This window comes from Zalophus californianus, chromosome 16, assembly GCF_009762305.2.
Source record: "Zalophus californianus isolate mZalCal1 chromosome 16, mZalCal1.pri.v2, whole genome shotgun sequence".
Lineage (NCBI taxonomy): Eukaryota > Metazoa > Chordata > Mammalia > Carnivora > Otariidae > Zalophus > Zalophus californianus.
In genome coordinates this window covers 20516520-20544430 of record NC_045610.1, presented here as the reverse complement: position 1 = coordinate 20544430, position 27911 = coordinate 20516520, and the positions used below count along the sequence as shown (strand labels likewise).

The window sequence follows — 27911 nt, the reverse complement described above, 5'->3', positions numbered from 1 at the left end:
TTTTGTTATCCCAGCCACGTAGAATTGATCAAAGTGACAGCTGAGTTACACAGTTGTTGGGGAAGTCCATTCCATTGACCAGCGGTTTAAATAATCCTATGCCCATGGGGTCCCTTTTATTATCCCCACAGAGTAACAAGCAGGAGGACTGTCTATACATGAGCTATTATGGCAGTATCTCTGAAGTTGACCTCAAGTTGTCTAGCTTAGGCAAACAACAAACATTTAAAGACAAAGGTAGAATCTAACTTCCATAAGGATGCATTATTGGAACATAATTTTCCTCTTCAAATTCACCCTTATTTCCAGATAGCCAAATCAAGACTGATCCGTTTGTAAATCAAGTCCAGTTTTAACAAACTTGGCCTAATTATTTACATAAGCTCAGCAAGAATCGTGATTGATCATATAGATCCTTTAAAATCTGCTTTGTTGGAACTCTATATAAGGAATCTCTAGATTGAACTCGCAATAGCTACTCGAGGGCAGAGCCACGCCAAATAGTTGTCCTCAGACTTGCCTGCAATACCTGTAGATTTGGGTGTATATCCTGAGGTTTCCTGCACCTGCCAGGAAGTGACATTCTTTACTCACTTGGTAGGGCTGCTGGGAACCCTGTAAGCAAGTTATCAGACCAGCATCTCCAAGGGGTTTTATTGGCTCCATAAAGTCAACCTTAATTCCTTAAAGCTGTCTGGTCATATCTGAGTCTATGACTGTCTCTCTCACATACAGCATTCCTGTCAAAGCCTTAGTAATATAACCAGTGTTTCCAATGGTGTCCTATTACAAGGAGAACAGATTGTTTTTGTTTTTTAAGTATTATTTAAATTTCAGTTAGTTAACGTATAGTGTGATATTAGTTTCGGGTGTACAATATAGTGATTTGACACTTCCATACAACACCTGGTGCTCATCCTAAGTACCCTTGATTCCCATCACCTATTTCCTCCATCCCCCTCCCCCCCCCCCCGTAACCATCAGTTTGTTCTCTAACTTAAGAGTCTGTTTCTTGGTTTTCCTCTCTTTTTTTCCTTTGCTCATTTGTTTTGTTTCTTTCCTTTTTTTTTTTTTTAAGATTTATTTATTTTAGACAGAGAAGGAGAAAAAGTACAGGGATGGGCAGAGGGAGAGAGAAATTTCAGCAGACTCCACACTGAGCACAGAGCCCAACACAGGGCCTGATTACACAACCCTGAGATAATAACCTGAGCCAAAACCAAGAAATGCTTAACTAGACTGTGCCACCCAGGTGCACAGCCATTTGTTTTGTTTCTTAAATTCCACATATGAGTGAAATCATATGGTATTTGTCTTTCTCTAACTTATTTCACTTAGCATAATACTCTCTAGCTCCATCCATGTCATTGCAAATAGCAAGATTTCATTCTTCTTTATGGCTGAGTAATATTCCGTTGTATATATACCACTTCACCCATTCATCAGTCGATGGCCACTTGTGCTGTTTCCATAATTCGGCTCCTGTGGATAATGCTGCTGTAAACATCAGAGTGCATGTATCCCTTTGAATTAGTATTTTTGTATTCTTTGGGTAAATACCTAGTAGTGTGATTGCTGGCCATAGGGTAGTTCTATTTTTAACTTTTTGAGGAGCCTACAAGGAAAACAGATTCTTCACTTGATCTTTAGCCAAAAGGCTGAGAAACGATAGGAGAACAGATTCTTATTGAACTTATGCAAATAACTGTAATTGCCATGAAAGAAAGAATACTTACTGAGAGCTTGAATTCTGGAGGGTTCCAGTAAAGAGAAGAATTAAATGTTTCAATTTGTTCACAAAGGAATACTTTATCACATTTCCATAAATCTTAAGAGAAAGTTTCCTTAAATCTGGAAAAGCAAACCTTAGAGAACCAGCAGTGTTTCAAATAAGAGTCACAAAAACTATAATCATTTTCCTCAGTTTAGCCCCATATTACTAATTCTAGTTGTTTGGATACAGCTTTTTCTGTTAGTTTTGGATATTCTGACCCATTTTAGTTTTAAGATTTTAAAGATACCGGGCGCCTGGGTGGCTCAGTCGGTTAAGCGTCTGCCTTGGCTCATGTCATGATTCCGGGGTCCTGCTCAGCAGGGAGTCTTCTTCTCCCTCTGCCCCTCCCCACTGCGCGCACGCACTCTCTCTCAAATAAAATCTTTAAAAAAAGATTTTAAAGATATCAAAAACCTCTGTTTGTAAAAAGTCCTTTTCCTGAATCTCCTTGAAGACAAAACTCATTCCACAAGAGCATCAAAACAATAACTATAAATGACAAAAGACTCAAAAATAGACATGGTTGAAGATCTGATATGAGAGTTCATTATAGAGTAGCTGACAAGGAAATGTAGTTAGTTATTCCTGTGACACATAGCATTTTAATAATTAAAATTTCAAGTGATGACCTTATACCAGAACATATTAAAACTTTAGGAATTTCATTAATTTCTGGAACAGGTAAGCATTTACCCATACAGCATAACCTAAGAAGATTTATCATCATTTGTTTGACAGTGCTTCCCATGTAACTTAACATACCAAATAAACAAGTCTAATAAGGCAAAAAGACTTCATTTACAATCCAAATCTCTGGGAAGTTGGATAAAACCCTCAGAAAGTTCTAAGCACATGCCTAAATAGGATTACAGATCATTATAAATTTAATATTTAAATTTAACCAAGCTGGCAGTAAGAGATTCTACGTGAAGCTCTATGGTTGTTAGCAAAACTTAGCTCCTTTAACATTGAGAAGTTTTAACCTTCTTAAGTAATCAAAGACCTGATAAAGACAAAACATAGAATAAAGAAAAGGTGAAAAACTCTGTTTACATTTTCTTATGAAGAGCAGACCAACAGTCCAAGAAAACTTTGTCTTTTTAACAAGGAGAAAAGCAGAATTCCTTTTTTTCTTAAAGATTGATTTATTTATTAGAGAGAGAGAGTGAGATAGTGAGAGAGTGAGCGTGTAGGCACACAAGCCAGGGGAGGGACAAAGGAAGAGGGAGAGAGAATCTCAAGCAGACTCCCCACTGAGCACAGAGCCTGCTGTGAGGCTCAATCCCATGACCCTGAGATCATGAGCTGAGCCGAAATCAAGAGTTGGATGCTCAACCAACTGAGCTACCCAGGCGCCCCTTGTACTGGTATACTTTTAAAATCCATTCATTTCCAGGGCGCCTGGGTGGCTCAGTTGGTTAAGCGACTGCCTTCGGCTCAGGTCATGATCCTGGAGTCCCTGGATCGAGTCCCGCATTGGGCTCCCTGCACAGCAGGGAGTCAGCTTCGCCCTCTGACCCTTCCCCTTCTCATGTGCTCTCTCTCTCTCATTCTCTCTCTCTCAAATAAATAAGTAAAATCTTAAAAAAAAAAAAATCCATTCATTTCGGGCGCCTGGGTGGCTCAGTCGTTACGCGTCTGCCTTTGGCTCAGGTCATGATCCCAGGGTCCTGGGATCAAGCCCCGCGTTGGGCTCCTTGCTGGGCGGGAAGCCTGCTTGTCCCTCTCCCACTCCCCACTGCTTGTGTTCCTTCTCTCGCTGTGTCTGTCAAATAAATAAAATCTTTAAAAAAAAAAAAGAATCTCTTAAAATAATTTTTAAAAAATAAAATCCATTCATTTCAATCTTAGCCCTGACCATACATAAAATTCTTTTCCAGTGATTTCCCTTCACAAACATTCTACAACTTTCTTTTTCATTCAGATTTTGTCCTAAGCCTTTTCTCTAACTAGTCTCATTCTAGGACAGAATTTCTTCTTCCCTCAACAAAAGGTATTCCCATTCCTTATATCTTTCTCATGTGTCCCCTACTTTCCTGAAGACAGAGTTGCTTTCCTTATTTCCATCAGTCTTAATTACATTTAGCAGAATTTTAACTCTTAGAAACCTTAATCTCCAGAGAAAATTAAGTAGTAACCAATTGGGAAGAGTCTCTTATACCAGGATTCTTTATATATGAGATTTATGAACACATTTCATAATTTCTAAAAACATGCTTACCAATAGACCCAAGTATCCTCAGTTTCTCCATGGTAAGAAGCCAAAAGCACAAACCTACGTTTAGTAAACAGTGCTTTAGTATTTATTTGGGAAAGACTTAGATATCCAATGAATTCAATCCAATTCATCATTTAATTTAGCAAAACTTCAAAGTTCCAGGTTACCAAAAATTTTGAAAGCTATTTAAAAGTTTTACTTATGAGCCTTTCATTTATTCACCCTACTTGTTTTAAGTTACCCACAAATACTTTGAGACAAAATTAACCATCATTTAAGTCACCTTTTTGCTGACACATTGCAACAGAGATAACAAGAGCTTATGTGACCTTCAGTAAACCTTGGTGGAATAAAAGTTTTATATTTAATGCTGATAATTCTAAAGACATGTTCTACCTAATTAAACTAAGAAATTTAAATTAGCTGAAATACCAAATATGTTACACCAGGGTCCACTAAAAGTGAATCAGTTTGTTCCCCACTGTCAGTATTTATCCGGGACACCAGTGGGGAAATCTGAAGTGGGTGGTTTGAGTTCAGAGAGGGATTCTCTTCACTTCTTGATAGCGGGGGGGGGGGGGGGGGGGGGCAGAGGTACAGAAGATGATGGTACAGGAGCTGGTTATGTAATCTGTGCCCAAGGTGGTGCAGAAACAGGAGGAGGGGGAGGTAGAGGCAGAAGAGGTGAGGTGCCACCAGCAAGGCTAGAAGCAGATAAAAGCCCAGAGGGCAGAGAAAAAGGACTCCTGGTCCTAAAGCTTGTCATCTCGGACAGGTGAAGAGACACACATTTTCTTTCTACCAACAGAAAGTGAAAATAGGCAGTCCCTGTCGGGCCGGAGAAGACAGGGAACCTCCCTGAAGTGAAAAGAGTTTCAGCAGCTTCTTGGGAATGTTCCTTAAGGTCCCCATCCCAAGGTAGACTTACCAGACAACTAACCCCGGAAATGAATGAGGGAGAAAACTCCCCCCAAACAACAAGAGTCAGGCAACATTCGTCCAGTCCTCTCAAGATATATTCCAGATCTGTTGCACAAAAGAAGAAGCAAACAAAGAGAAGACCAGTAACTCAGGAAAAAGTGGAAGACATATACAGGATCTTGGCAACAACCTGTTTACAAGAGAGACAAGGGAGGGGAGCACACAAAAAACATGACAAAACACAGGGAAGGCAGTGGGTTAACAGGAGGTGGTTAGCTGATGGTGGATTGAGTAGAGGTGAGGAGACGAGTGTCCTCGAGCCCCTAAAGGAGTCTGGACAGATCAGGGATTTGGTACAGGGCCATAATGGCCTGACCCTATGGGATCTCAGTCCATTTTCCCTGCCACCTACAGAAAGGTCCAATGGATAAATAGTATTGAACCTTAAAGACCTATTAATGGGCCTTTTTGGGTTTGTCATCCTTCAGAGATTATTGAGGCCAAGCATCATTACAGAAGAAGAGGAGGCACTTCTTCTTTAAATCCTCTTGTCCAAATTGACTCCCTTGTGTTAGGAGACAGCCCAAAGGAGAATCCTTTGGGATCAAGGAAGCTGATCCCATAGTTAATTCCTACAAAACGAGGAGAGTACATTAACTAATTAGTAGTCCATTACCAAAATCCTTCTCAGCTTCCAAGTGGCATCCCATCAGGAGTATTACTAAAGGCTCCTGGGGTTCAGAGTGGCAGGAGGTGTCTCTGATCTGGACCACTCTGACACCTTTGTACTACCTGAGAAGGGATGTTGACCTACCTTCACTTCCCTGCAACATCATAGACTACAGTAGGTGCTGGTGAATGGACTGAATCACCACAGAGATTGGGGCTGCCTCTTTCCATTTGGGGAGGTTGATATATTTAGCAACCAATAATAATACCCTTTTAAGCCTCTAGATCTAGTATTAATGGATGGGGTAAAGGCCATGGCCTTTGTTAAGATGGGGCAGCTATTTTATACCATATTAAGCATAAGTACTTCTAGCTTGGATATATATATCTTAGATATATATACCCAAGGTAGAAGTGCTTACAATCTGAGAGCAGGATGGAGAGTACCAAACAGCCCCATGGGGAAGGACAAATGAGAGACATGAAACACCAAAAGTATGGCACTCCTATCTAATCTGAGCAACTTTCTCAAGAGCATTATCCATGATCCAGCCCCAAGGGAGCGGTCCCCCTTTGGGTGGATGTCTCAACTGGGTAATAGCTCCCACTGGTCCCTTTTGGGAAGCACATGGTCAGATGTATCTTAGATTTTATGCTCATTGAGAGATCACACCAGGTCACTTAGGAGGAAACCTTACATGGGAGTCTTCAAATGTACGGCCATCCTAATGACATGTATGGCCGTCCTGTGACTGAGAAGAATGCAGGTATTGAAAGAACAGGTAAAACAAGGAGGGTCTGATTTCTGAGCCCAGCACCATCATGGCCAAGATACTGTTCTTTATATTGTTGGATTCGATTTGTTGACATTTTGATGTCAGGCAGCAGGAGTTTGTCTTCCCCATAGTACAGCCACAGGCAAGAGGTTTTCTCCTAAGCCCTAGGACAAAACACATTCAGAAGGGTCATACTGTTCAGGACATCTCTGGAAAAGAACAAGTAGAGACTGGGGGAATAAAAGGGACTTAACAAGTCACACCGAGGCTCTTAGATTCCCTCCACAATCACCATGCGGGTTGTTGGCGGATCATGGAGTGCAATGGCCAAGAAAGAATTCTTCAGACATTTTACAGTGCAACTTAGTAAGTCTTTTTTTTTTTTTTTTTTTTTTACGATTTATCCATATACTTGAGAGTGCGAGAGCACACGGTGGGGTGGAGGGGCAGAGGGAGAGGGAGAGAGAATCTCAAGCAGACTCCCCACTGAGTGCAGAGCCCCACACGGGGCTCCATCTCACAACCCTGAGATCATGACCTGAGCCGAAATCAAGAGTCAGATGACCAACCGACTGAGCCACCCATGTGTCCCTTAGTAAGCTTATTTAAATAGCACGGGGACAGGACCCATGGGCAGAAAGAGGTGCACATTTGCTGTATGAAACTGGTGGGTAGATGCTTTAGTGCTCAAGGGGAGGACACGTGCAGGGAGGATTAGATCATAAATGTTTCTTCAAGGGGCGCCTGGCTGGCTGAGTCAGTAGGGCGTGCAACTCTTGTTCTTGGGGTTGTGAGTTTGAGCCCCACGTTGGGTGTAGAGATTACTTAAAAATAAAATCTTCAAAAAAATAAAAAAAATAAATATTTCTTTGAATTTCTACTCGTGAAACTACTTCCACAAGATTTCTCTGGTGCTTCTCATTCAGTTTGATAATAACTATCAGTGAGGTGTATAGGGAGTTGTGAGACCCTTTAAGAATGTAACAACCGGCACGTATCTGATCCTTATCTAAACTATGCAGGGTATAGGTCAGCCTTCTGGGCTAAAGGTGAACATTTTTCTGCTTCTATCCCTCATCACTTTTTCCACATCAAGTGATATGATCATGTGCCTTATGTATTCTGTTGCAACAATGGATTACGTTGATTAATTATTGAATATTGAACTAGCTTTGCATTTCTTAGATAAACTCCACCTGGTCATTATATATTATTGTTCTTTATATTGTTGGATTCAGTTTGTTGATATTTTGTTGGCCGTTCTTACATTCATGTTGATGAAGGCTATGGGATATTGATTTACAGTTTTCTTGTACTGCCTTTACCTTTTTTTGATGTCAGGATAATGCTGGCCTCATAAGATGAGTTACAAAGTGTTCCCTTCCCCTTAAGAAGAGATACGGAGAATTGGTGTTATTTCTTCTTTAAACCTTTGGTAGAATTCACCAGTGAAACCATCTGAACCTGCAGTTTCGAAAGTTTTTTTTTTTTTTATTGTATTTATTTATTTGAGAGAGAGGGCATGAACCAGGGGAGGGACAGAGGGAGAGGGAGAAGCAGACACCCCACTGAGGGTGGAGCCTGCTGCAGGGCTTGATCCCAGGACCCCAAGATCGTGCCCTGAGCCGAAGTCAGATGCTTAAGTGACTGAGCCACCCCAGGCACATCTTTTTTCAAAAGGTTTCTAACCACAAATTTAATTTCTTCAGTAGATAAAGCAATACTCAGGTTATCTATTTCTTCTTGGCTGAGTTTTGGTAGTTTGTGGCTTTCAAGGAATTATTCGATTTCATTCAAGTTCTTGAATTTATGTACACAGAGTTGTTGAAAATATTTCCTTGTTATCCTTTTAATGTCTGTGTGGTCTGTAGTGCTATCCCCTCCTTCATTCCATATTGGTAATTAGGTCGTCTCACTTTTATTCTCAGACTAGAGGCTTAACAATTTTATTGGTCCTTTGAAAGAACCAGCTTGTTGTTTTCACTGATTTTTCTCTTTATTTTTCTGTTTTCAGTTTCACTAGTTTTTAGTCTTCTCTTTATTATTTCCTTCCATCTTTCTTGTTCCATAAGCCTTGGATCAGGGTCACTGATCAAAAATAATTATTAAATTACAAAATGTATTTTTAAATGTATTCTTTGGAGAACCATTCTAATATTTTTCCATGCTTTGTCCCTTTGCAGTTGACTGGTCTGAGCGTCTCCAATGGAAAGGACCAACTTGTAGTGTTCCATACAAAAGACAACAAAGACCTCATTGTCTGCCTCTTCAGCAAACAACCAACCCATGAGAGTCGAATTGGAGAACTTGTTGGAGTCCTGGTGAATCATTTCAAGAGGTAAAGCTTGATTTTTGTAACTGAGGCACGTCTTGAGCATATGAAATCTTTCATCATAATTCTCACTGAACTTGTATTGGGCTAATTTCAGTGTACTGAGTTACTTTCCTTTATAAGAACAACTTAAATCATCTGTTTCACAGAAGGCAAAATTAGCATCCAGGCGTAGTTTCAAGACTGGGAATGAGCCTCTACTTTTCCAGCCTCCAGCTGAACCAACAATGAGAGATTTCCCCACCAGTGATTTCTTCATTGCCAATCCAAATGTAGTTAAGACAGAAAAATGACTTTATATTCTTATTGTCACAGCTTCTCGTTTATTCCAAATATAATCAGTGAGTGTGTCTAATGTGAATATAAATTAGAAGACAGGTTTAAGATGACATATTGTTCATGAAGACTAAAGGAATTTCTGAGAGAGGCAACAACCTATACAAAAACATGGAGTTTGGGTAGCACATGGCATAGTCACAGTAAACCTAGATGATGTCGGCCGGGGGGTGGGGGAGGGGGAGTGTTTTGAACAGTGATGTGAGAAATATACACAGCACAGACCCAGAGGGCACTGTGGACCAGTGAATGGTCATTTTAAGCAGGGGAGTGATTTTGTCTGGTTACTTATTGGAATTGCTTTAGAGATGGAGTTTTCCTTCCTTGTGGGACATCATGGAGTATTTGGGGTGGGGTGTTTCTGACTCCAAAGGCAGATCTTCTTCCCACTGTGGCAGACTGTCTCTGCCTCCCCACCACCCTGATGCCAGGGAAAAACCACTTCTCAAAACTCAGTGACTGAGAAATGAGTCCAGTCTCCAGTTCCATTTCTTCCTACACGACACTTCCTAAGTTGCCAGAAGTAATCAAGTCTTCTTTATTAGTAGTGGTTTTTTCTTTAGTTTAGACACAGCTTTTCTTTTTCTAAGCAAAGACATATTTAGAATCAGATGTCCCCCCTGTCTAGTTCGACTGTGTTCATTTTTGCGGATCAACATGTGCAGTATAACTTTAGAAGTACACTGCACAGGCCGTTTGTTTTGTTATTAAACCTTGTACTCTAGATCGAAGTAGATCTTTACCTGTGTGGTTAAATGTTTTTCAATGGTGTAAATTAAAAAAAAAAAAAAAATGTGTAATGGTCACCTGGTGGAAAAAAATAAGAATCTAACTAAGGAATTACCCCAAAATAATGGTAAACAGATAGGCCTTTGAAAAATTCCCTTCCGTCTGCCAAAGAGAGGGAAGAGAAATACTGAGGCATTTAGAATGGAAGGGGAAGACCTGGCAAAGGCATCTCTCCAGTAATGCCTGCCACTCGAATTAGCAGGCTTATCTTCCTCTTACTATTTAGTTCTAGCAAAGTGAGGATAATTCAAGGGATTTTAATTTGGATGCCTGTACTAATGAATAGTTTTCTTCGCCTGGGAAATTAAAGTATTTTTCTCAATCTGGGTCCTTGTTTAGCAAATTCCAACTCCTGTTAAAATACTTCTGTAAGGATCTGTACCTCTGAAACAAATAATGCAATGAAGAAGATAGCAGGAGGGGAAGAATGAAGGGGAGTAAGTCGGAGGGGGAGATGAACCATGAGAGACGATGGACTCTGAAAAACAACCTGAGGGTTCTAGAGGGGAGGGTGGTGGGGGGATGGGCTAGCCTGGTGATGGGTACTAAAGAGGGCACGTTCTGCGTGGAGCACTGGGTGTTACGCACAAACAATGAATCATGGAACACTACATCAAAAAAAAATACTTCTGTAAGTGACAGAAAATGTGAACCTGGTTCTAGAACTGTCAGTTGCTTTCTCTCCCTCACATATGCATTCTGAGATAACATTTCTAGTTGCAGTCCCTCCTATCTTTAATATATGGAAGAATTTTAAATGTCTTTTAAAATTATAAATGGAAGGAAGAGATGAAGGCTGTCAAAACGCTAGATTTTTTATAATTTATTCTGGATGTTCCTATTCTGTGAATAAAAGGTCAAGTATAGATAAGAGATAAAATCCCTCCTCCCAGCCCCCAGAAAATTCAGTCTTGGAATTTTGACTTAGTATTAGTCATCAACTTGTTGTTGACTTCTTGAGGAAAGGTTAATTTGATTTCTGTTCTGTTTTCCTTTATTGTCAAGTATCATATCATTGGTGTAACTTTGAAAATTATATTGTGTTTTACAAGTAGTGATGTGGCACATGATCTTATTTGTACCTGGGTTAATTGTGGAAATCCACAGATGAGAGGGATTTAAGTTCAGACCAATATTTTATCTCCCAGATAATTTCCCTGAATAACATTCTGAGAGGTTCTCTGGTTAGAAGTCAGAAGGAAAGGGATCAAAATAACAAAATGTACCATTGATAAACTAGATCTGTGTCACCTTTAAAAATTTATAAAGGGGCGCCTGGGTGGCTCAGTCATTAAGCATCTGCCTTCTGCTCAGGTCATGATCCCAGGGACTTGGGATCAAGCCCCGCATTGGGCTCCCTGCTCTCTCCCACTCCCCCTGCTTGTGTTCCCTCTCTCACTATCTCTCTCTGTCAAATAAATAAATAAATTTTTTTAAAAGAGAGGATTTGGGATTTAAAAATCTATGAGCAACATTCCAACCAAGTTTCAGAGACAAGAGGAACAAGTAAAAAATTTTGAAAAAAAAATTAATTTGGAGATGGAGATTTGGGCATCATATTTTGTTAGGCCAACACAGTGCTATACCCAAAACAAATAAGGATAGCACAAGAAAAGAAAATTATACTCCAGTCCCACTTTCATGTGGAGATTTTTTTAATCCGAAATAAAATGCCCCCAAATTGGTCCAAGAGTGCTGGGACCTAAAGAAACTTATTCTAAGTCATGCTGACCCCCATGTAGGAAGGAGGGTAAAGAGAAAGGACATACCCAGCTGAGGGAAGAAGCGGCCTCACGCAGAGGATACTGCAGTGTGGAGAGAGGTTGATGTGGTGTGAGGTCACAGCCTGAACTGAAGCGTATAGGACCACCCTACCTGGTACCCTCATCTCTTCAAGAACTGCATTTCAGCGAATAGCTGCCCCCCACCCAAAGCAAATAATAAACCAGAAAGAAAAGATCAAGAGAACCATGCATAGGCAGTATGAAAAGAAGGAGCAAAGAAAATAAGGAAAGGCAAATAAAGAAAAATATGGGAATTATCTTTACATTAAAAAAAAATTTAAAGGACAGCTGAAGCACAGACCTGTCCAGAAACACCTGATATAGCCGGAGCAGCGAGTCCTGGCTCTATTCCACAGACCAGAAATTACACCAGAGGGGAGGGAGGGGACCCCAGGTCAAAGACCAGTAGATAGTATGCTAAGGAAGTGAAACAGGCTTCTTTACTGTGCTTCTTCTCAGAGGCTATCATATGCCCTGGTTTATTTTAGGGGCGCCCGACTGGCTCAGTGCGTAGAGTATGTGACTCTTGATCTTGGAGTTGTGAGTTTGAGCCCCACATTAGGCATGGAGCCTACTTAAAAACAAAGTCTTTTTTAAAAATGCCTTTGTTCATTTTAAATACAGCCAATAAGAAAGTTGTAAGGACGTGTATGTATATAATATGTGTATTCATATATGAGTATGTATTACAGACAATTTCTGATTGCAGGAAATGGGTAACACTGTCTCTCTGGAGGGGGAGGGGAGAGAGGTACTGGGAGAAGGGAGGGAGATTTGTTTATTTTTTCACTCTAAACCTTTTGCAATAAATGTATGTTACTTCTCTAAAAATCTTCTTCATTTTAATAATAAACAAGTGGCAGCTGGTTTTGAGGCCTATTATAGGTGGCTCTGAATTCATGGTTATTTTCTTTTCCTGTTCAGAGAAGTAGACAAGAACAAAAGAGCCTTCTGAGTGAATGATCTATCTCATAGCATCTGAATACTTTGAAAAAAACCCAAATAAAAATCTCTTGGATACACCTGAAACTAAATGTAACATTGTGTGTCAACTATACTCACATAAAAACAAACAAAATTTTTTTGAAGTAAAAAAAAAAAAAAACATAAAAATAAACCGCCAACCAAACAGAAAGCCTCTGCGAATATCCTCGTTGCATGTGGCCCTGTTGTCGAGGGCACATGGGCCCAGGGCCAGGTCTCCTCCTCGGTGGCAGCCGGGCCAGGGTGTGCCAGGCCGGTCTGCTCTGCAGCGGTTATGAAGATGGCTGGCTTGGTGTTTGGCTTGTGTCTCAGCCTCAGCAGCGGCGACCTGCTGGTAGGGAGCTTTCCTGCCCACTGGCGAACAGATGGTCCCACGTCGGCTGCCGGGGCTGCAGAGTCACCAGAAACCCTGCGATACTGAGCCATCAGAGGACCCATCTGCCCTAAGCAGCTGTCCAGGCATTTGCCTGTCTGGATGGTGTAACCCCAGTCTCAGGCATAGAAACTTCTTTTTCCTTTTCTTTTTCTGTGGATGAGAGCCAGAAGTCAGTGCTGTCTGCTTCTTGTTTTTCGTAAACAGTATCTTTAATATCTGCTTAATAAAAAGAGTGCCGTTGCTTCTGTTCTTTTAACTCAGGGCTAGACTCAGACCAATAAGCAGGCCATCGGTCTGGCCCCGGGGAGTACAGGCGGGGGGCTGGGGAAAGGAGGCCTCCTGACCAGAGGTCCGACAGCCACTGCTCACTGCCTCCCCACCGCTCCCGTGTGTGTCTCCTTCTCCTCTGTCCCTGACCCTGACCCCAAATACGCCTTCTCATGTGTTCCCCTGATCTGTATTCCCAGACTGCTTTCCTTGAATGCCGGGTTACTAATCATAGCAGAGGATACTGCAGTGTGGAGAGAGGTTGTACATAACAACTTAAAATATTAAGTAAAGATAGGTGAAAATAATGTAGGTAGCCAACTATAGAGGCTAGAGATTATGATTAGGAAGAGTTTGGGCCATTTAAAATTGTAATTACTGAAGGCATCTCCTTGATGGCAGGAGAAAAGTGAGTAGCCAAAATTCACCATCCTCTGCCTCCCAGGATAGATACACATGTGAAAACACAGAAAGAGATGCCGACCTCCCATAGTACTGGAAACTGGAAATGTTGCTCAGCCCCAGGCCCACTGAGAGGGACATCCTTCACCTCTGCTCACATGTCACCTCATCAGGCCTTTGCTGACCATCTTGTTAGAGAACAGCAGTTCACCGCGCCCCAAGCGCTCCCTGTCCCCCCGCCCTGCTTAACTTTTCCCCCAGCTCTCATCTCCAACTGTGACACTGTATCTTTACTCGGTTCTTTATCACATGTATTCCAACTAGAATGCAGGCCCCATGTCAGCAGGGACTACGCTTCTGTTGTTGGCTGCAGTTGCCCTCGTGTTCAGAACAGAGCCTGGCACTGAGAGGACCCCCAGTAGGTCACCAGTGACTGCCAAGGCTGGCTGCCGGGGCCCACCAGCTGTAGGACACTTCCGGCCCTTCCTCTTGCCAACCAGAAGGTGGTGATGGAGCCCTCCTTGTATAGGAAAGAAAGGAAGAACCCTGTTACAATTTCCTTCCCTTTAGGAATACCTCTCTCCTGTACGGGTTACAAGATTACAGCTCTAAGCAATGTAAAACATCTGGGGACAGAAGTGAATAGGGATTTCCAGATATTAAATCAGAAACTAAGAGAGCTACCAGGAGAGCCCTGGGCACGCTGTATGCTAGGGGTTGCAACTTTTCGTTTACTTCTTTTTAACAACTGAAGAACTACAGGTAATTTCAGACTCCCCTTGTCAGTAAGCTGACAGGGACACGAGATGTAGGGATTCCTGCTCAGATCGGCAGCTGCAGAATAAGTAAAAGACTTCAAAACCACAACTAGAGGCTGTGGGCATCAGCCGGCTCCCCAGCTGAAAGGCTGAGAAATGGATTCTCACTGGGAACAGGGAGAGTGGGAGAAGGAACCCAGCAGAATCCATATGCACCTTTTGTGCAAGAGCTTCTGGACTGAATAGCTGTCTCCTTAGTTGTGAGGCCTGTAAAGGAGAACAACGGCAGTAAGAAAGACTCAGACTTCTTTTCAACTTGTCTCAAAAATGATGAAATGGCACATATTCTATAATTGTCATTTTAAATGTGAAAAACAAAAAAAATAATATATTTTAAAGTTATGAGATTATTTTAGAATATCTTTTCTCCCAGAAACAAAGCAACTAGTAACATATATAGATTCACATAAAATGTTCATAGTGGAAAAAAAAAATCATCTCAATCCATGCACCATCTTTGGTAAGATAGAATCATTACCAAATGAAGCAAGGAGTTATATCACAGTCTTAGGAGGAAGAGTATCAGGCCTAGAGATATCATAGAAAAATGAAAAGAATCCAACTGAGGCTCTAAAGAGAAAAGAAATTTTGGTACGAAATAGAAAAGGAAAGCAGCTTATATTACTAGATGACTCAGAGAAATTGTCAGAAAAAAAAATCGGGGAACAATTTGTCAAAGGATACTGTATTGCTTGCTGACCAAAAGAAATGAAGGGGAAAAAAAAAGAAAGGGAAAACAAGCCCAGCCTAGCTAAATTATGCCATTCAGAATTAGTAACTTCTGGCTTTCCATATCTGAGGCTTCTCTGATACAAAACAGTTCTTGGTCTTCTCTGTTTAGCATATGCGTGAAATTAACAGACCTAGTAGAAATGAGTATTTGACAGGAAACAGGCCATGTGGCTTCTGGCCTAGCTCTGCCACCAGCTAGCTCTAAGGTCTTGAACAGATCAACCTTTTTTGTTCTACGGTTTATGTGTAAGATTAAAGGTTTGCACCAAATTTGTTCATTCAGTTAAAATATATATATATTTCTGTTCACATAATGATGAAAAAGTCCTGGCAGTGTTTCCCAACACTGTAAATAAATTTCACACTACTGAATTGTACACTTACAAACGAGTAAGATGGTAAAAATGAAAGGGTTGGTTAGCCAGCACCATAGAAAACAAGGGGAAAAAAATATTTCTTGAGGTTCAGTCACACATCAGACATCATCTTATGGCATGGGAATACATGAAGTATTCTCTCTCCCTCAAGAAGTTGGTGGTCTATTGAGGGAGACTAGTGTATAACTCATAATAAGTTTGTAGAAGTATAGAGAAAGTAACTTAAAGCACAGAGGTCAGGGTATGTCTCTTGATGGGAGAAAGAGATGGGGAAAATGTTCTGGAGAAGCCTCATCAAAGAGAAGTGGCATTTGTACTAGGCTTTTTAAAAAGAGATCCCCAAGTTAAAATGGCAGACTTGCACTTCTAGCCAAGATGGAGTAACAAGGATGAGATTTACTCTCCTTTCTGATGCATCCATAAGCAGACAAAATACATGAAACAGTCATTTCCAAGATACTGGGTATCAGACAATAAAGGATGATGATTCATGAAAAACAACAAGCAAATGAGATGGGCCCTACGGTTGCCCCAGCTTACTGCCTTGAGGGAATATGCAGGCCATGGCAGAAGGAGGGAGAGAACTATCGTGGAACCTGGGAGACTAAGGCCACTGAACTTTGCAGGACAGGGTAACAGGAGAGAGTTACACAGAGAACTCTGGAGACCTGCAGGGATCCCTAACGTATTCATCTGAGTACTGATCAGTGCATGTGTATTAGAACACTACCTGAGAACAAAAGAACAGTACAAAAAGGTTAGCAGTAACAATGCCTGGCATCACAGAGAGTGAAGAGTAGTTTCTGTTCCCAGTAGCCAGACTGGGGAACCTCATCATTCACAGGGCACTGAGTATAGTACATACAAGGGTCTTGCTTCAGTAGTGGGGAATAATTGGCCCTAGGCTTAGCACTGCTCTGGTTTCCTCTGATAAATCTTAAAAGCTAGATCCAAAAAGATCAAACTGGGGCACCTAGCTGGCTCAGTCAGTAGAGCTTGAGACTCTTGATCTTGGGGTGGTGAGTTTGAGCCCCGTGTTGGGTGTAGAGATTACTAAAAATAAATAAATGAAAACTCAAAAAAAAAAAAATAAGATCAAGGGACACCTGAGTGTCTCAGTCAGTTAAGCATAGGTCTTCAGCTCAGATCATGATCTCAAGGTCCTGGGATCAGGCCCCATATGAGGGGCTCCCTGCTCAGTGGGGAGTCTGATTCTCCCTCTGCCTCTGCCTCTCCCCCTCACCCCTGCTCGTGCACATGCACTCTCACTCTCTAAAATAAATAAATAAAATCTTAAAAAAAAAAAGATTAAATTATTTCCAAATAACTTCAACCCAGAAAAAGCTCAAGAATATTTAAAGGAGGGTGCCTGGGTGGCTCAGTCGTTAAGCGTCTGCCTTCGGCTCAGGTCATGATCCCAGGGTCCTGGGATCGAGTCCCACATCGGGCTCCCTGCTCAGCGGGAAGCCTGCTTCTCCCTCTCCCACTCCTCCTGCTTGTGTTCCTGCTCTCACTGTCTCTCTCTGTCAAATAAATAAATAAAATCTTTAAAAAAAAAAAAAAAAGAATATTTAAAGGAGGGGCACCTGGGTGGCTCAGTCCTTAAGTGTCTGCCTTCAGCTCAGGTCATGATCCCAGGGTCCTGGGATTGAGCCCAGCATTGGGCTTCCTGCTTGGCGGGATGTTACTGACAAGGTGTTGCAGATTTCTTGTCAGTAACAATGAAAGCAAGAAAACAGTGGAACAACATCTTTTGTTTGTTTGTTTTAAGTTTATTTTTTTAGTAATCTCTACACCCAGCATGGGGCTTGAACCCACAACCCTGAGATCAAGCATCTCATGTTCCTCTGACTGAGCCAGCCAGATGCCCCAGAACAACATCTTTGAAGTACTTAGGGAAAAAACTGTCAACCTGTAATTCTATATCAAGCAATAATAGCTCTCAAAAATGAAGATGAGGGGCGCCTGGATGGCTCAGTTGGTTAAGCCTCTGACTCTTGATTTCAGCTCAGGTCATGATCTCAGGGTTGTGAGATCAAGCCCCACATTGGGCTCCACACTGGGGATGGAGCCTGCTCAAGATTCTCTCTCTCCCTCTCCCTCTGCCCCTCATCCCCCCCCGACACACTCTCTCTCTAAAAAGAAAATAAAAAATAAAATGAAGATGAATTCAAGACTTTTCAGAGACAGAGAAACTGAAAAAATTCCTTACCAGTAGACTCACAGTACAAGAAATGTTAAAGGAAATCCTTTAGACAGAATAAAAATATACCACATGAGAATATAGATCTCCACAAATGATTAAAGAACAATTAGAAATAAGAGCTACATGAGTAAATATATAAAATTCTTTCCTTGTTATTTCATTCTTTTTAAAAGATAATTATCTGTTTTAAAAATAGCAGTAACAAAGTAATATGGGTCAATTCATGAAGAGAATATAACAAACCTAAATGTTTATGCCTCTAATAAGAGAGTTTCGAAATATAGGAAGCAAAACTGATCTGCAAGGGAAAATGGACAAATCCACAGTTATCACTGGCAAGTTCAGTACGCCTCTCTCAACAGTTGATAGAACAAATCAACAGAAAATAAGTAACCGAATTGACCTAATTAACATTTATAGGACCTAACAACATCAGAACCCACATTCTTTTCAAGTACACATTTGCCAAGATAAACTATATTCTGTCTGAGCCATGACACAAGTCACAATTAATATAACAGATTCTGAGATCCCTGCCATCATGAAATAATAAAAAGATCTCTGATAAATCCCTAAATAATTGGAAGCTAAATAACACACTTCAGAGTAACCAGTGGGTCAAAGAGGTAATTAAAAGGAAGGATAAAAAGTATTTTGAACTGCATTAAGATGAAAACACAACATATCAAAATTTGTGTCATGCTGCTAAAAGCATACTTAGATGGAAATTTATAGCACTAAATACCTAGAATAGAAAAGAAGAAAGGTCTCAAATCAGTAACCTCAGCTTCCTTTTCAAGTAACTGGGAAAACAACAGCAAATTGGACCAAAGAAAATGGAAGAAAGAAAATAATAAAGATCAGAGCTGAAATCAATGAAATAGAAAAATGAAAGCAAATATCAAGGAGACCAAAATAAAATTGATAAGCATCTAGTCAGATGATGAGGAAAAACAGAAGACACAAATCACCAATGTCAAGATGGGACTTGCATACAGATTCTGTGGCTATTAAAAAGATAACCAGGATATATCTTTATTAATATTTTATGCCCATAAGTCTGGTAGCTTAGATGAAATGGACAAATTCCTTAAAAGGCACAGACTATCAGAGGTCACACAAGAAGAAATAAATAACCAGAATAGTTCTGTGTCTATTCAAGAAATTGAATTAGCAGTCAAAACTTTCCCACAAAGAAAACTCACAAGTTCAGATGGCCTCACTGGTGAATTCTATACTCTTAAGGCAGAAATAATATGAATTTTGTACAAACTCTTCCAGAAAATTGAGATCCTTCCCAACTCATCCCATGAGGCCAGCCTTATCCTGATACTAAAACCAGACAAAAAAATATCACAAGAAAAGACAGAACTACAGCAATACTCACTGGGCAGGGAGATATGAAAAAAAATCTAAGGAAAATTTAGTGTTCCACTCTAGCAGTATATAGAAGGAAAAATCAAATTCAACAATATGAAAACTGAATAATACATATGACCAAGTGAGATTCATCTGAGGATGATTTAACATTCAAAAATCAATATATGTAATTCACCATGTAAATAAACTAAAAGGAAAAACCATATGACATTTCAATAGATGCAGAAAAAGCATTTGACAAAATTCAGTGTCCATTTCTGATAAAATTCCCAGCAGACTGATAACAGAAGTAACTTCCTTAATCTGATGAAGGGCATTTATGAAAAATGTCAAGCCAGTATCATATTTAATAATGAAAGACTGAATGCTTTCTCCCTAAAATAGGATTCAGTACTATTGGATAACTGTATTGTCCATTTGGGATAATTGTATTAATTGAATAATTTGTATCATCACTTTCACAATATCATTTTGGAAAACAGGACAGTTTTTTTGAAAGTTGAACACACACCTGCCATCTATTTCAGTCCTGCCGCTGCTAAGTATTTAACCAAAGGAAATGAAAGTAAACAGCCACATACAAACCTATACACAGATATTCAGAGCAGCTTTATTTGTAACAGCCAGACACCGGGAAAAATCCAAAGGTCCATTAACAGGTGAACGGAGAAGCAAACTGCTGTCTGTCCAGACCGTGGACTCCTACCCAGCAGTGAGAAAAATGAACTGTGTATACACACTATGAACTTCAAAGTTCCTTGCAAAATGAATGCTTGATGAAAGAGGCCCACCTGAAAAGTGTACATACCATATGATTTCATTTATATAAAACTCTAGGAAATACGAATTAATGTATAGTAACAGGAAGCAGATTAGTGGTTGTCTGAGAAGGGAGAGTGAGTGGGGAGGGGCAGGGAGACGGGATCGCAAAGGGGCACAGGAAACGACGGGAGGTGATGGGTATGTTGAGCGCAGTGCTGCTTTCATGGGTACATCCACACCTCAAAACTTGTCAGATTACATACGTTAAATATGCAGAGTTTATTGTATGTCAGTGATACCTCAATACCGTTGTTAATAAGTGTGGACCTCGGATCTGGTGCCTGGGGAGGGATGTGCAGGGGAAAGGGGCAGTGTATTTGGGGCAGAAGAAAGCAGGAACAAAGCCTTAAAGGAAATACTTGAAAATACACAGTCCCTGTATAAGAACAGTGAGCGGGAGTCCAGTGCAGTGGCTAGGTGGAGGGGAGTGGCAAGGAAAAACTACCAGAAAGGGAGGTAAGAAGGACCGGATTGTCAAGGACTTGAAGGCACTTTAATTTAGAGTTTGAATTGATGCCAAAGTCAAAGGAAGTCACCACGGAGAACACGCAGAGTGTGAGAAGAGGGGTCAGGCTGGAGGCCTAGGGGATTCCTGGATTTCACGGACGGAAGCTCAGAAAGATAGGAGGATGCTTGGGCAGAGTCACCATGGTCAAGTGCCTCAGCAGGAAAGGGGATTCAGACCCCAGAAAAGTCCATTTGACTTAGCAGCCTTTGGAAGTGACTTTAGTAAACTGTTGGTGGCAAAAGCCAAATTGTTGGGGAAAAAAGAAAATTATAAGAAAGATTGTATGAAAGTATAGTCTGATCTTTAAGATATTAGCGTCTCTTTTGATGCTAAATTCTGTGATTTTAAACTCAAAAGTTTAATTGTTTATACCGCACAAGTTTAAGAAGACCAGCTCCCAGCACCTGTCGTGTAGGCGAGAACCTGAAAAGCCAGTTGTAGGAGATGTGTCCCAAACTCGGCCAGCTCATCCTGATTCCCAGGTCAGCAAGGTCCTGCAGTGGTTATTCTACCAGCTGTCAAAGCAGTGATTCTGTAATTGGGAAGTAGCTGGGGGTCCTGAGAAGACCGGGCTTCAGTTCTTAAACCCCTGCACATAGGGATTCTGATGCCCTTGAGACTCACTGCCCCTGGGACCCACCCCTGTCATTTGATGGTAGTTTATTGGACCTCTCATATGGTTGAAAAAAAGAACTTAGGACCGCTCACAAAGGGAGATAGTTTTACCAAGGAACTCATTTCATGTATACGAGATTTCAAAGCTGTGTTCTGTTACCTTCTTAGGTACAGTTTCTGCCAACCATTTCTTCTGTTTTATAAACCTGAGCATTCTAACAGGTAACTCGAGGTCTCTTTGAAACTTGTTTCTGAATGTTGAGAGTTCCATCTGTTAGATTCTTATTTAGGCTCTGTTTTCAGCTCTCACAAGTGGAATCTCAATCATATTATTCACTATTTTGTGACTAGACTGTGACTCCTTGGTAAATAAACTTACCGTTGTTGTTAGTTAAATAATAGGCATCTGTTCAGAAGAGCAGAACTCAAGCCTGAAAGTATACCTTTGGCAAAATGAAAGGTATAAAATAAACATCCGAGCATCTGACAAGTCTTAATTAATTGTTAGATATCACACATTATCTCTGCTCTGAATCACTTATTCTTTTTAATAAATTTTTTTCCAAATACTTATTTAAGTAGTCTCTACACCCAGCGTGGGGCTCGAACTCGACCCCAAGATCAAGAGTTGCATGTTCTTCCAACTGAGCCAGCCAGGCGCCCCTCACTTACTCTTTTCCAAAGAGTGGCAATAATAAACCAAAGCTGATGTTGATCAGATTGAGAAAATACGGATATTAACCCACAGAAGCACGTTTCTTAGGCACACGGACTACCATCATATTTAGCCTGGTTTGAGTGGTTTTGATATCTTGACCAGGGTCTGAGGTGTTTTTGATATGTATTACAGAATTTTCTTTATTGTACTGTTAGAAAATGTTTTCATCTTTATTTTATACAAGATTAGAGTTAGAACATCACAGTGTCCTAAGAAAGCCTTGGCAGTTGGCTCATACAGGTCCTAAGTGGGCTGCCCTTTGTTGTGTCCATCCTGGACAGAAGAATAAGAGGGTCAGGGAACCCAGGTTCCTTTAAATATAAAGCTTTAAAAACTTGCCATCGGTCCCAGGACTTGGAACCTAAATAGCCACTAGGACAGAGTAGCTAGCTTGTGAGCTCTGCATTGTTCTTTGTCTTGCACACTTGAGAAAATAGACATTTTGACATGCTTCCTCTTCCTTCTCCCTGACTCACCCTTGATCTACCTAGCAATGAGCTAAATTACTGCAACTTTGTTCTCGGATTCTATTAGTGGATTCCCTTTAGTAGGTAAAAAAGAATCAAATATAAGGCTTTTTGTGGCTTTGAGGTTCCTGTCTGCCTTGTTTCTGCACCCCTCCACTGTTGCCACGTCTCTCGGATGAGGGCATTGATTGACCACAAACCCAAATAAAAAGATGCTTCCTCAGTGTTACGCATAATAGGAACCTGCCTTTTAAAAAGGTCCATTTTCTTTCTCCTTGCCACGGGTACATGAACCCTCTGGGCTGATGGCCACTAGGGGTAGTTGAGCAGAGAGTCATCCTGGGAATTCTCCAGACTGTGTGACGAATTCTTTCCTGACCCTTCAGTCCAGCTGTCATTTCTCTGAGGGGCAGCCATCTGGGCAAACTCCAAAGCAAAGGAACAGGAACCCTAAAAAGAGAACAGAGAGAAAACAAAGTTAGGAGAAGACCACCCCAGAGGGAACGGTGAGTAAAGTCCATGGTATGAAATGGAAAGAGGAGGCCTCCTGAGCAGACAGAGCACTCACCACATCCAATAAGGCTAAAATAGTAAGATCGGTATCCATAAGTCACCCCCAAAATCACTTTCCGTGTTGTGTACAGTCACACCACATGTAGATTTGATGCTGTTTAGCCAAACAAAACATATTCTAAGTGTAAGACTGATAATAACCTTATTAATTTCTATTTCACGCATTCAAAATTTTCATCGGTAAGTAAAAGGATACAAAAGAAATCGAATATAAGACTTTGTAGCCTGAGGCTCCTGCCTAAAGATTTTTTAATGGGTTAAGCTATATAGACCAGATGAACCGATGGTGGTAGGGGGTGGAAATGCAGGGAATGTGAAGGACATTGGGTCTGGACCAAAAGGAACCTCAGATCATTTAGATCCGTGTTAATTATTTCAGTTTTACCCTAAAATATCTTCATCATGCTTTAGTCTTACGTGACAGAATATAAACTGGATTTTTTTTTCATCAAAATTGGTGGTTTACCTTTGATTTCTATGTGTCAACTTTTTATTGCTTTTATTCATAACAATAATAGTAACAGCTACCCCTTAAGGTCCTAATATTGCGCCCGTTTATTCACATAAATTATCTGATTTACTCTTCAAAGTGACTCTACAACAAAGGAGACATACTTACCCATTTTACAGGAAGAAAGTGGGGTTCAGAACCTATAAATGAATTAAAATTTTAAAAATAAAAATAAATAAAAACAGAACATATGAGCGATTTACCCAAGATGACATAGCTAATACATGACAGAGCAGAGTCAAATTCAAGTTCTCTGACTCCAAAGCTCATGATCTCTGAAAGCCACTGGCTTTAAGTTAGGACTGGGAGCCTAAAAAGCTCCACGGGGATAAGCTTCTTGATTTTTCCCAGGACTTCAACTGCAGCTCATCTTGTATGCCTTTGCTTTCATTTCCTCGGTCTCTAATAATGAGCCCAGCTCAAAAAATGCCAGGCCTTCACAGGAAAGTTAGATGCCAGAGATACAGCAGTAAGCAACACCCTGTTCCTTACCACACCAAGTGTGCAAATGGATAATGGGAAGCGGTTACAGTTGTGCCTGGGGCCATGAAGGTGGACTGGGGGTGCTGGAAATAAAGAGGTTTGCTAAGAAAAGTATTAGGGAAGACTTACAGGAAGGCATGTATGTAGCCTGATCAAGGAACAATTTGTAGGGGCACTGCCTATATTTTGGAGGAAATAAGATTGAATTTATTTACTTAACATATTATAATTTAAACTAATTCCATTGAATTTGCCAGCCTTACACAATTTCATCTTGTATGCGTCAGTCTGAGTAATCATTCCTTGCCAGGACTGATACAATTGTGTTCCCTCTGTCTACTGTAAACAGTCCTACTGTTTACAGTAGACAGATGGAGACAGAAGACAGTAAGACTTCTTTCGTGGGAAGTCTTAATTGGGACTGAAATTATACCTAAAACTGAATAAATGTGAATTCTCAGCACTTATACTGGGTGCTAAAAGACAATGGAAAATTGTTTTTAAAGCCCTGAGGAGAAAGTATTGTCGACCTATATAATTCTTTACCCAGCCGAAGTATCAGTCCAGTGTGAAGTTAAAAAAAGAAAGGGAGGGAGGGAGGGAGGAAAGAGGGAAGGAAGAAAGAAAAGGAAAACAAAACAAAACAAAAAGCCAAAATGAACAAGGGGGGAAAAAAAAAAACATCAGAAAAGCAGGGCGTTTTCATACATCCTTTCTTAGGAAATGTTCTGAGGATATATTCCAACAAACTATGGTAATAAAAGAAGAAAGAGGAAGATATGTGAGCCAAGAGACAGTAGATCCAAATCAGGAGGGAAACAAAGTCCAAGTGGGAGCTGGTGGTGTAGACTTTTTGAGCCATCAGTCTAGCTCTGGGCAAGGGCTTCAGTGAATGGGACCTGGGGAAAGGGGGATTCCAAGGGTTTTATTCTCTCCTTAAAAGGCAAGACCATCATAAAAGAGAAAAGGCAATTGTCAATTCCACGGGGGGAGAAAACAGTCAAGAGAGAACATATTTGGGGTTATTACTTAAGTACTTCATTAAGTAGTGAATAATAATTACCTGATTGCAATAATAAAGCACTGCTTGGTTTCCAGCTTTTGGACTTAATCTTAGACAAAGTATAGAAGCCTTAGTTACGTTACAAAACATGAGTTGATTATATTAATATTTTTTGAACGCCTTCTATGTTCTGGGCACTGTTGTAGGTGATGGGGATAGAGACAGTGAACAAAACAGCCCTTGGCACTCACATTCTAGAAAGGGGGTAAGCAATGAACACATGTAAATAAGTAAGATAATGTCTAGAGTCTACGGAGAAGATAAAATAAGACGACATGATGACAAAGCACAGCTGGAGATAGGAAGTTGCTTTGCTCACAGGGAAGACCTCTCAGAGGGAGTGACACTTCAGTTAGGATGTGAATAATGAGAAGGACAAGATCTGGGGTGTTACCGAGTAGAAGAGCAAAGGCCCTAAAACAGTATTTCTCTGTGGTGGTCTGATAAGAGCCAGTCCCATTGGAGCAGTGTGAATGAGGCGGGGAGAGAGCAGGGAATGGAAGTTAGGTCCCAGGGCAGATCCTTTAAGGCCTTGTGGACAATGGGAAGGAGGTTGTAGGGAGAGACTGTTTTTTTGCAAGGGGAGTGATATAAGCTGATTTATGTTCCAGAAAAAAAATCACTCTGGCCGTTTTGTAGAGGATGGATTGTAGCAGGACAAGGGCTTGATGTGGCTGGTCCAAGAAAGAGAAGGTGGTCGCCTGCGCTAGCATTTTAGCAGGGGAGATGTTGAGGACACATTTGGGGGATCACGGTGACAGGGCTCACGTAGGGTGGAAGGGAAAGGGAGGACTGATAGCTGCCCGGAGCACCTGGTAGCTGGGGCCGTCCTGACTGAGAGAGGGACATTGGACTAGAAGCACCTCCTGGAGGTAAAAGCAAGAGCTCATCGTCAGAGTTGTTACAAAAGAAGCCTTCTCAACCCCCAAGGATGACAGGAGGCGGGAGCTGGAGGGAAGCCAGAAGTGCTAAAAGAAAGAGTGAGACGCTGATATCCTCACCTCACGTGGCGAGCAAGAAAGACTCAGGTTCTTGATGGAAAAAAGCAAAGGAGACATCTATTATTTAAAGTAATAAAGATAATCAGAAATGGTAGAGCTGTATTGATGAAGGTATAGATGAGGGAGGTGTGAGGTTATTAGTGATCCAAATGCAGATCTGTCATGAAAGGAAGACAGTGGGTAATATCTAAACTTGATAAAGTGAGAAAGAACAGCATAAGCATATTATTCAGTGATTGGAGTTAACCCGTCAAAAGAACTAGAAATAGAAGCGATTTGAAACAAGCATGAAAGAAAGGAGCAGCGGGTCAAGGGACTGTTGCTTTTAGTTTTGTGGGGGGTTTTTTTCCGGTCCTCTGCGTGGGTTACTTTGTTAAAGAATAAAAGGGTAATGCTTTTAATCGCCTCAACAAAATCAGATTTTCTGCATGTGGAATGGAAGCGCTTTTTGATTTCCTCAAATTAATGGAACGGGGGTAGGTGGGTGGGGTGGGGGGTTGTTAAAAGTCTTAGTTTGTCAAAATAATACCAAGAATTTTCCACGTTACAATGTGCTAGAAGGTGGTGGTGGGGATGCTACCAGGTGTCAATGAGAAAGGTTGGTTGTCAGTTCCCTTCTTGACCTGTACAAGTTTGAACATTTCTGATATAATTTTAATTCTAATTTAAACCCTGTTCCGGGTCCTCTGCCACCTTCTAGAGAACTACCCTCACCCCTACCAGTATTTGCAGTTTTTGTAGGCCATTTGGCAACCTTGATGAAATTGGGAGCTCCAGGAAGGGAAGAAAGGCTTGGTATAGGAACGAGTCGGCAGGAAGAGAGGGCTGGCAGCAGCGGGAATAGAGTGAGAAGGTGACAGCTGAGGGAAGGGGAAGGCCAGGTGGAGGACTGCAAGTATATACTTTAGCTAGAAACTTGGCCAGCTCATTGGCAGTGACCTGCCTTCACAGCGGGAACCTCCCCCCTCCCAACCCTCCTGCCACCTGCCTTTGCCTTCCTTCTCCAGCCCAGCCCGCACACGTCCCGCTGACTCACCTACTCTAGCAGGAATGGGAGAAAGACCCTTCTAAGGCCTCCTCTGAGTGATGTTTTTGAGTTACTTTCAGGAGAGAGTCTCTTCTTGTGTGTTTTTATTTCCTTTTCCCTCCATGCGCTAAGCCTATTTGTTACTGTGACTTCTGATTCTCCTTCTGCCCCACCTCCCCCCTCCCAGACCCTGTCCTCCCTGGAGCCAGCCCCTTTCTCTAGCCTGGAGTAAATACTAGTCTATTACTTCTTTCCCTTACCTCCTCCTCCCTAGCAACAGACTTGTGCCCTGGGTGGCTTATGTTTCTGGAAGCTTAGTTATGGCACTGTAGACATCTTAAGGATGTGTGTGTGTGTGTTAGCAGCAGCCGTGTCTTAGAATTCCATCCAGGTTCCATCCCTAACTCCTCAATATTCAATTTAAGACCCCAGACCCCAAAACTTGGCATTATAGAATCCACCTGGGCAACCATGGCAAAGCAGGATTTCACCCAGTCTTTTAGATTTTCTTGAACTTTACAGCAGTGGCTTTGGAAGCATGAAGAAGGTCAACGAGCCTTGGGAAGTGTGATGACCTTAGCTCACTGTGGATGAGTGTTGACGTGAGCACACTGTCCTGTCCCCAACTCACAATCGAGGAAGTTTGACTTCCCATTAGGACAAGTTTTTGAGTGTCAGAGGCTGGTGAAGTGATGGAAAACGTCAGGAATTACTGCTTTTCATCGTTAGTGATGCCTAAAAATAGAAGTCAGGTGGTTGACAGGGCCCCTCTGGTTCTGGGCTCTCCTCATCTTTCACTGGCAGTTGATGAAGTATCCGGAGACTGTGGGGTTGGGAAGAGCTTAAAGATTCCAGCAAGTTCAAAGCCATGGTCGGGTTTCAACAGAACTCATCCCCGACTGCTTAATAACTGCTCTGTTTTTAAGGACCTCCAGCCCCCTCGGTGATTTCTTGAATGACCTTAAACATCCCTCTCAGGAAA

General features: G+C 41.3%; 1 protein-coding gene across 3 annotated transcripts in view; it reads left to right on the top strand.

Annotated features, from left to right (window-relative positions):
• MYO1D (myosin ID) overlaps nt 1–27911 on the top strand; it is a 350526-nt gene that overhangs the window by 260459 nt on the left and 62156 nt on the right. For all 3 annotated transcript variants that reach the window (XM_027625032.2, XM_027625033.2, XM_027625031.2), the window contains one exon: nt 8542–8696. In XM_027625032.2, coding sequence (XP_027480833.1) covers nt 8542–8696 — 155 coding nt within the window. The remainder of the gene's footprint in view (nt 1–8541; nt 8697–27911) is intronic.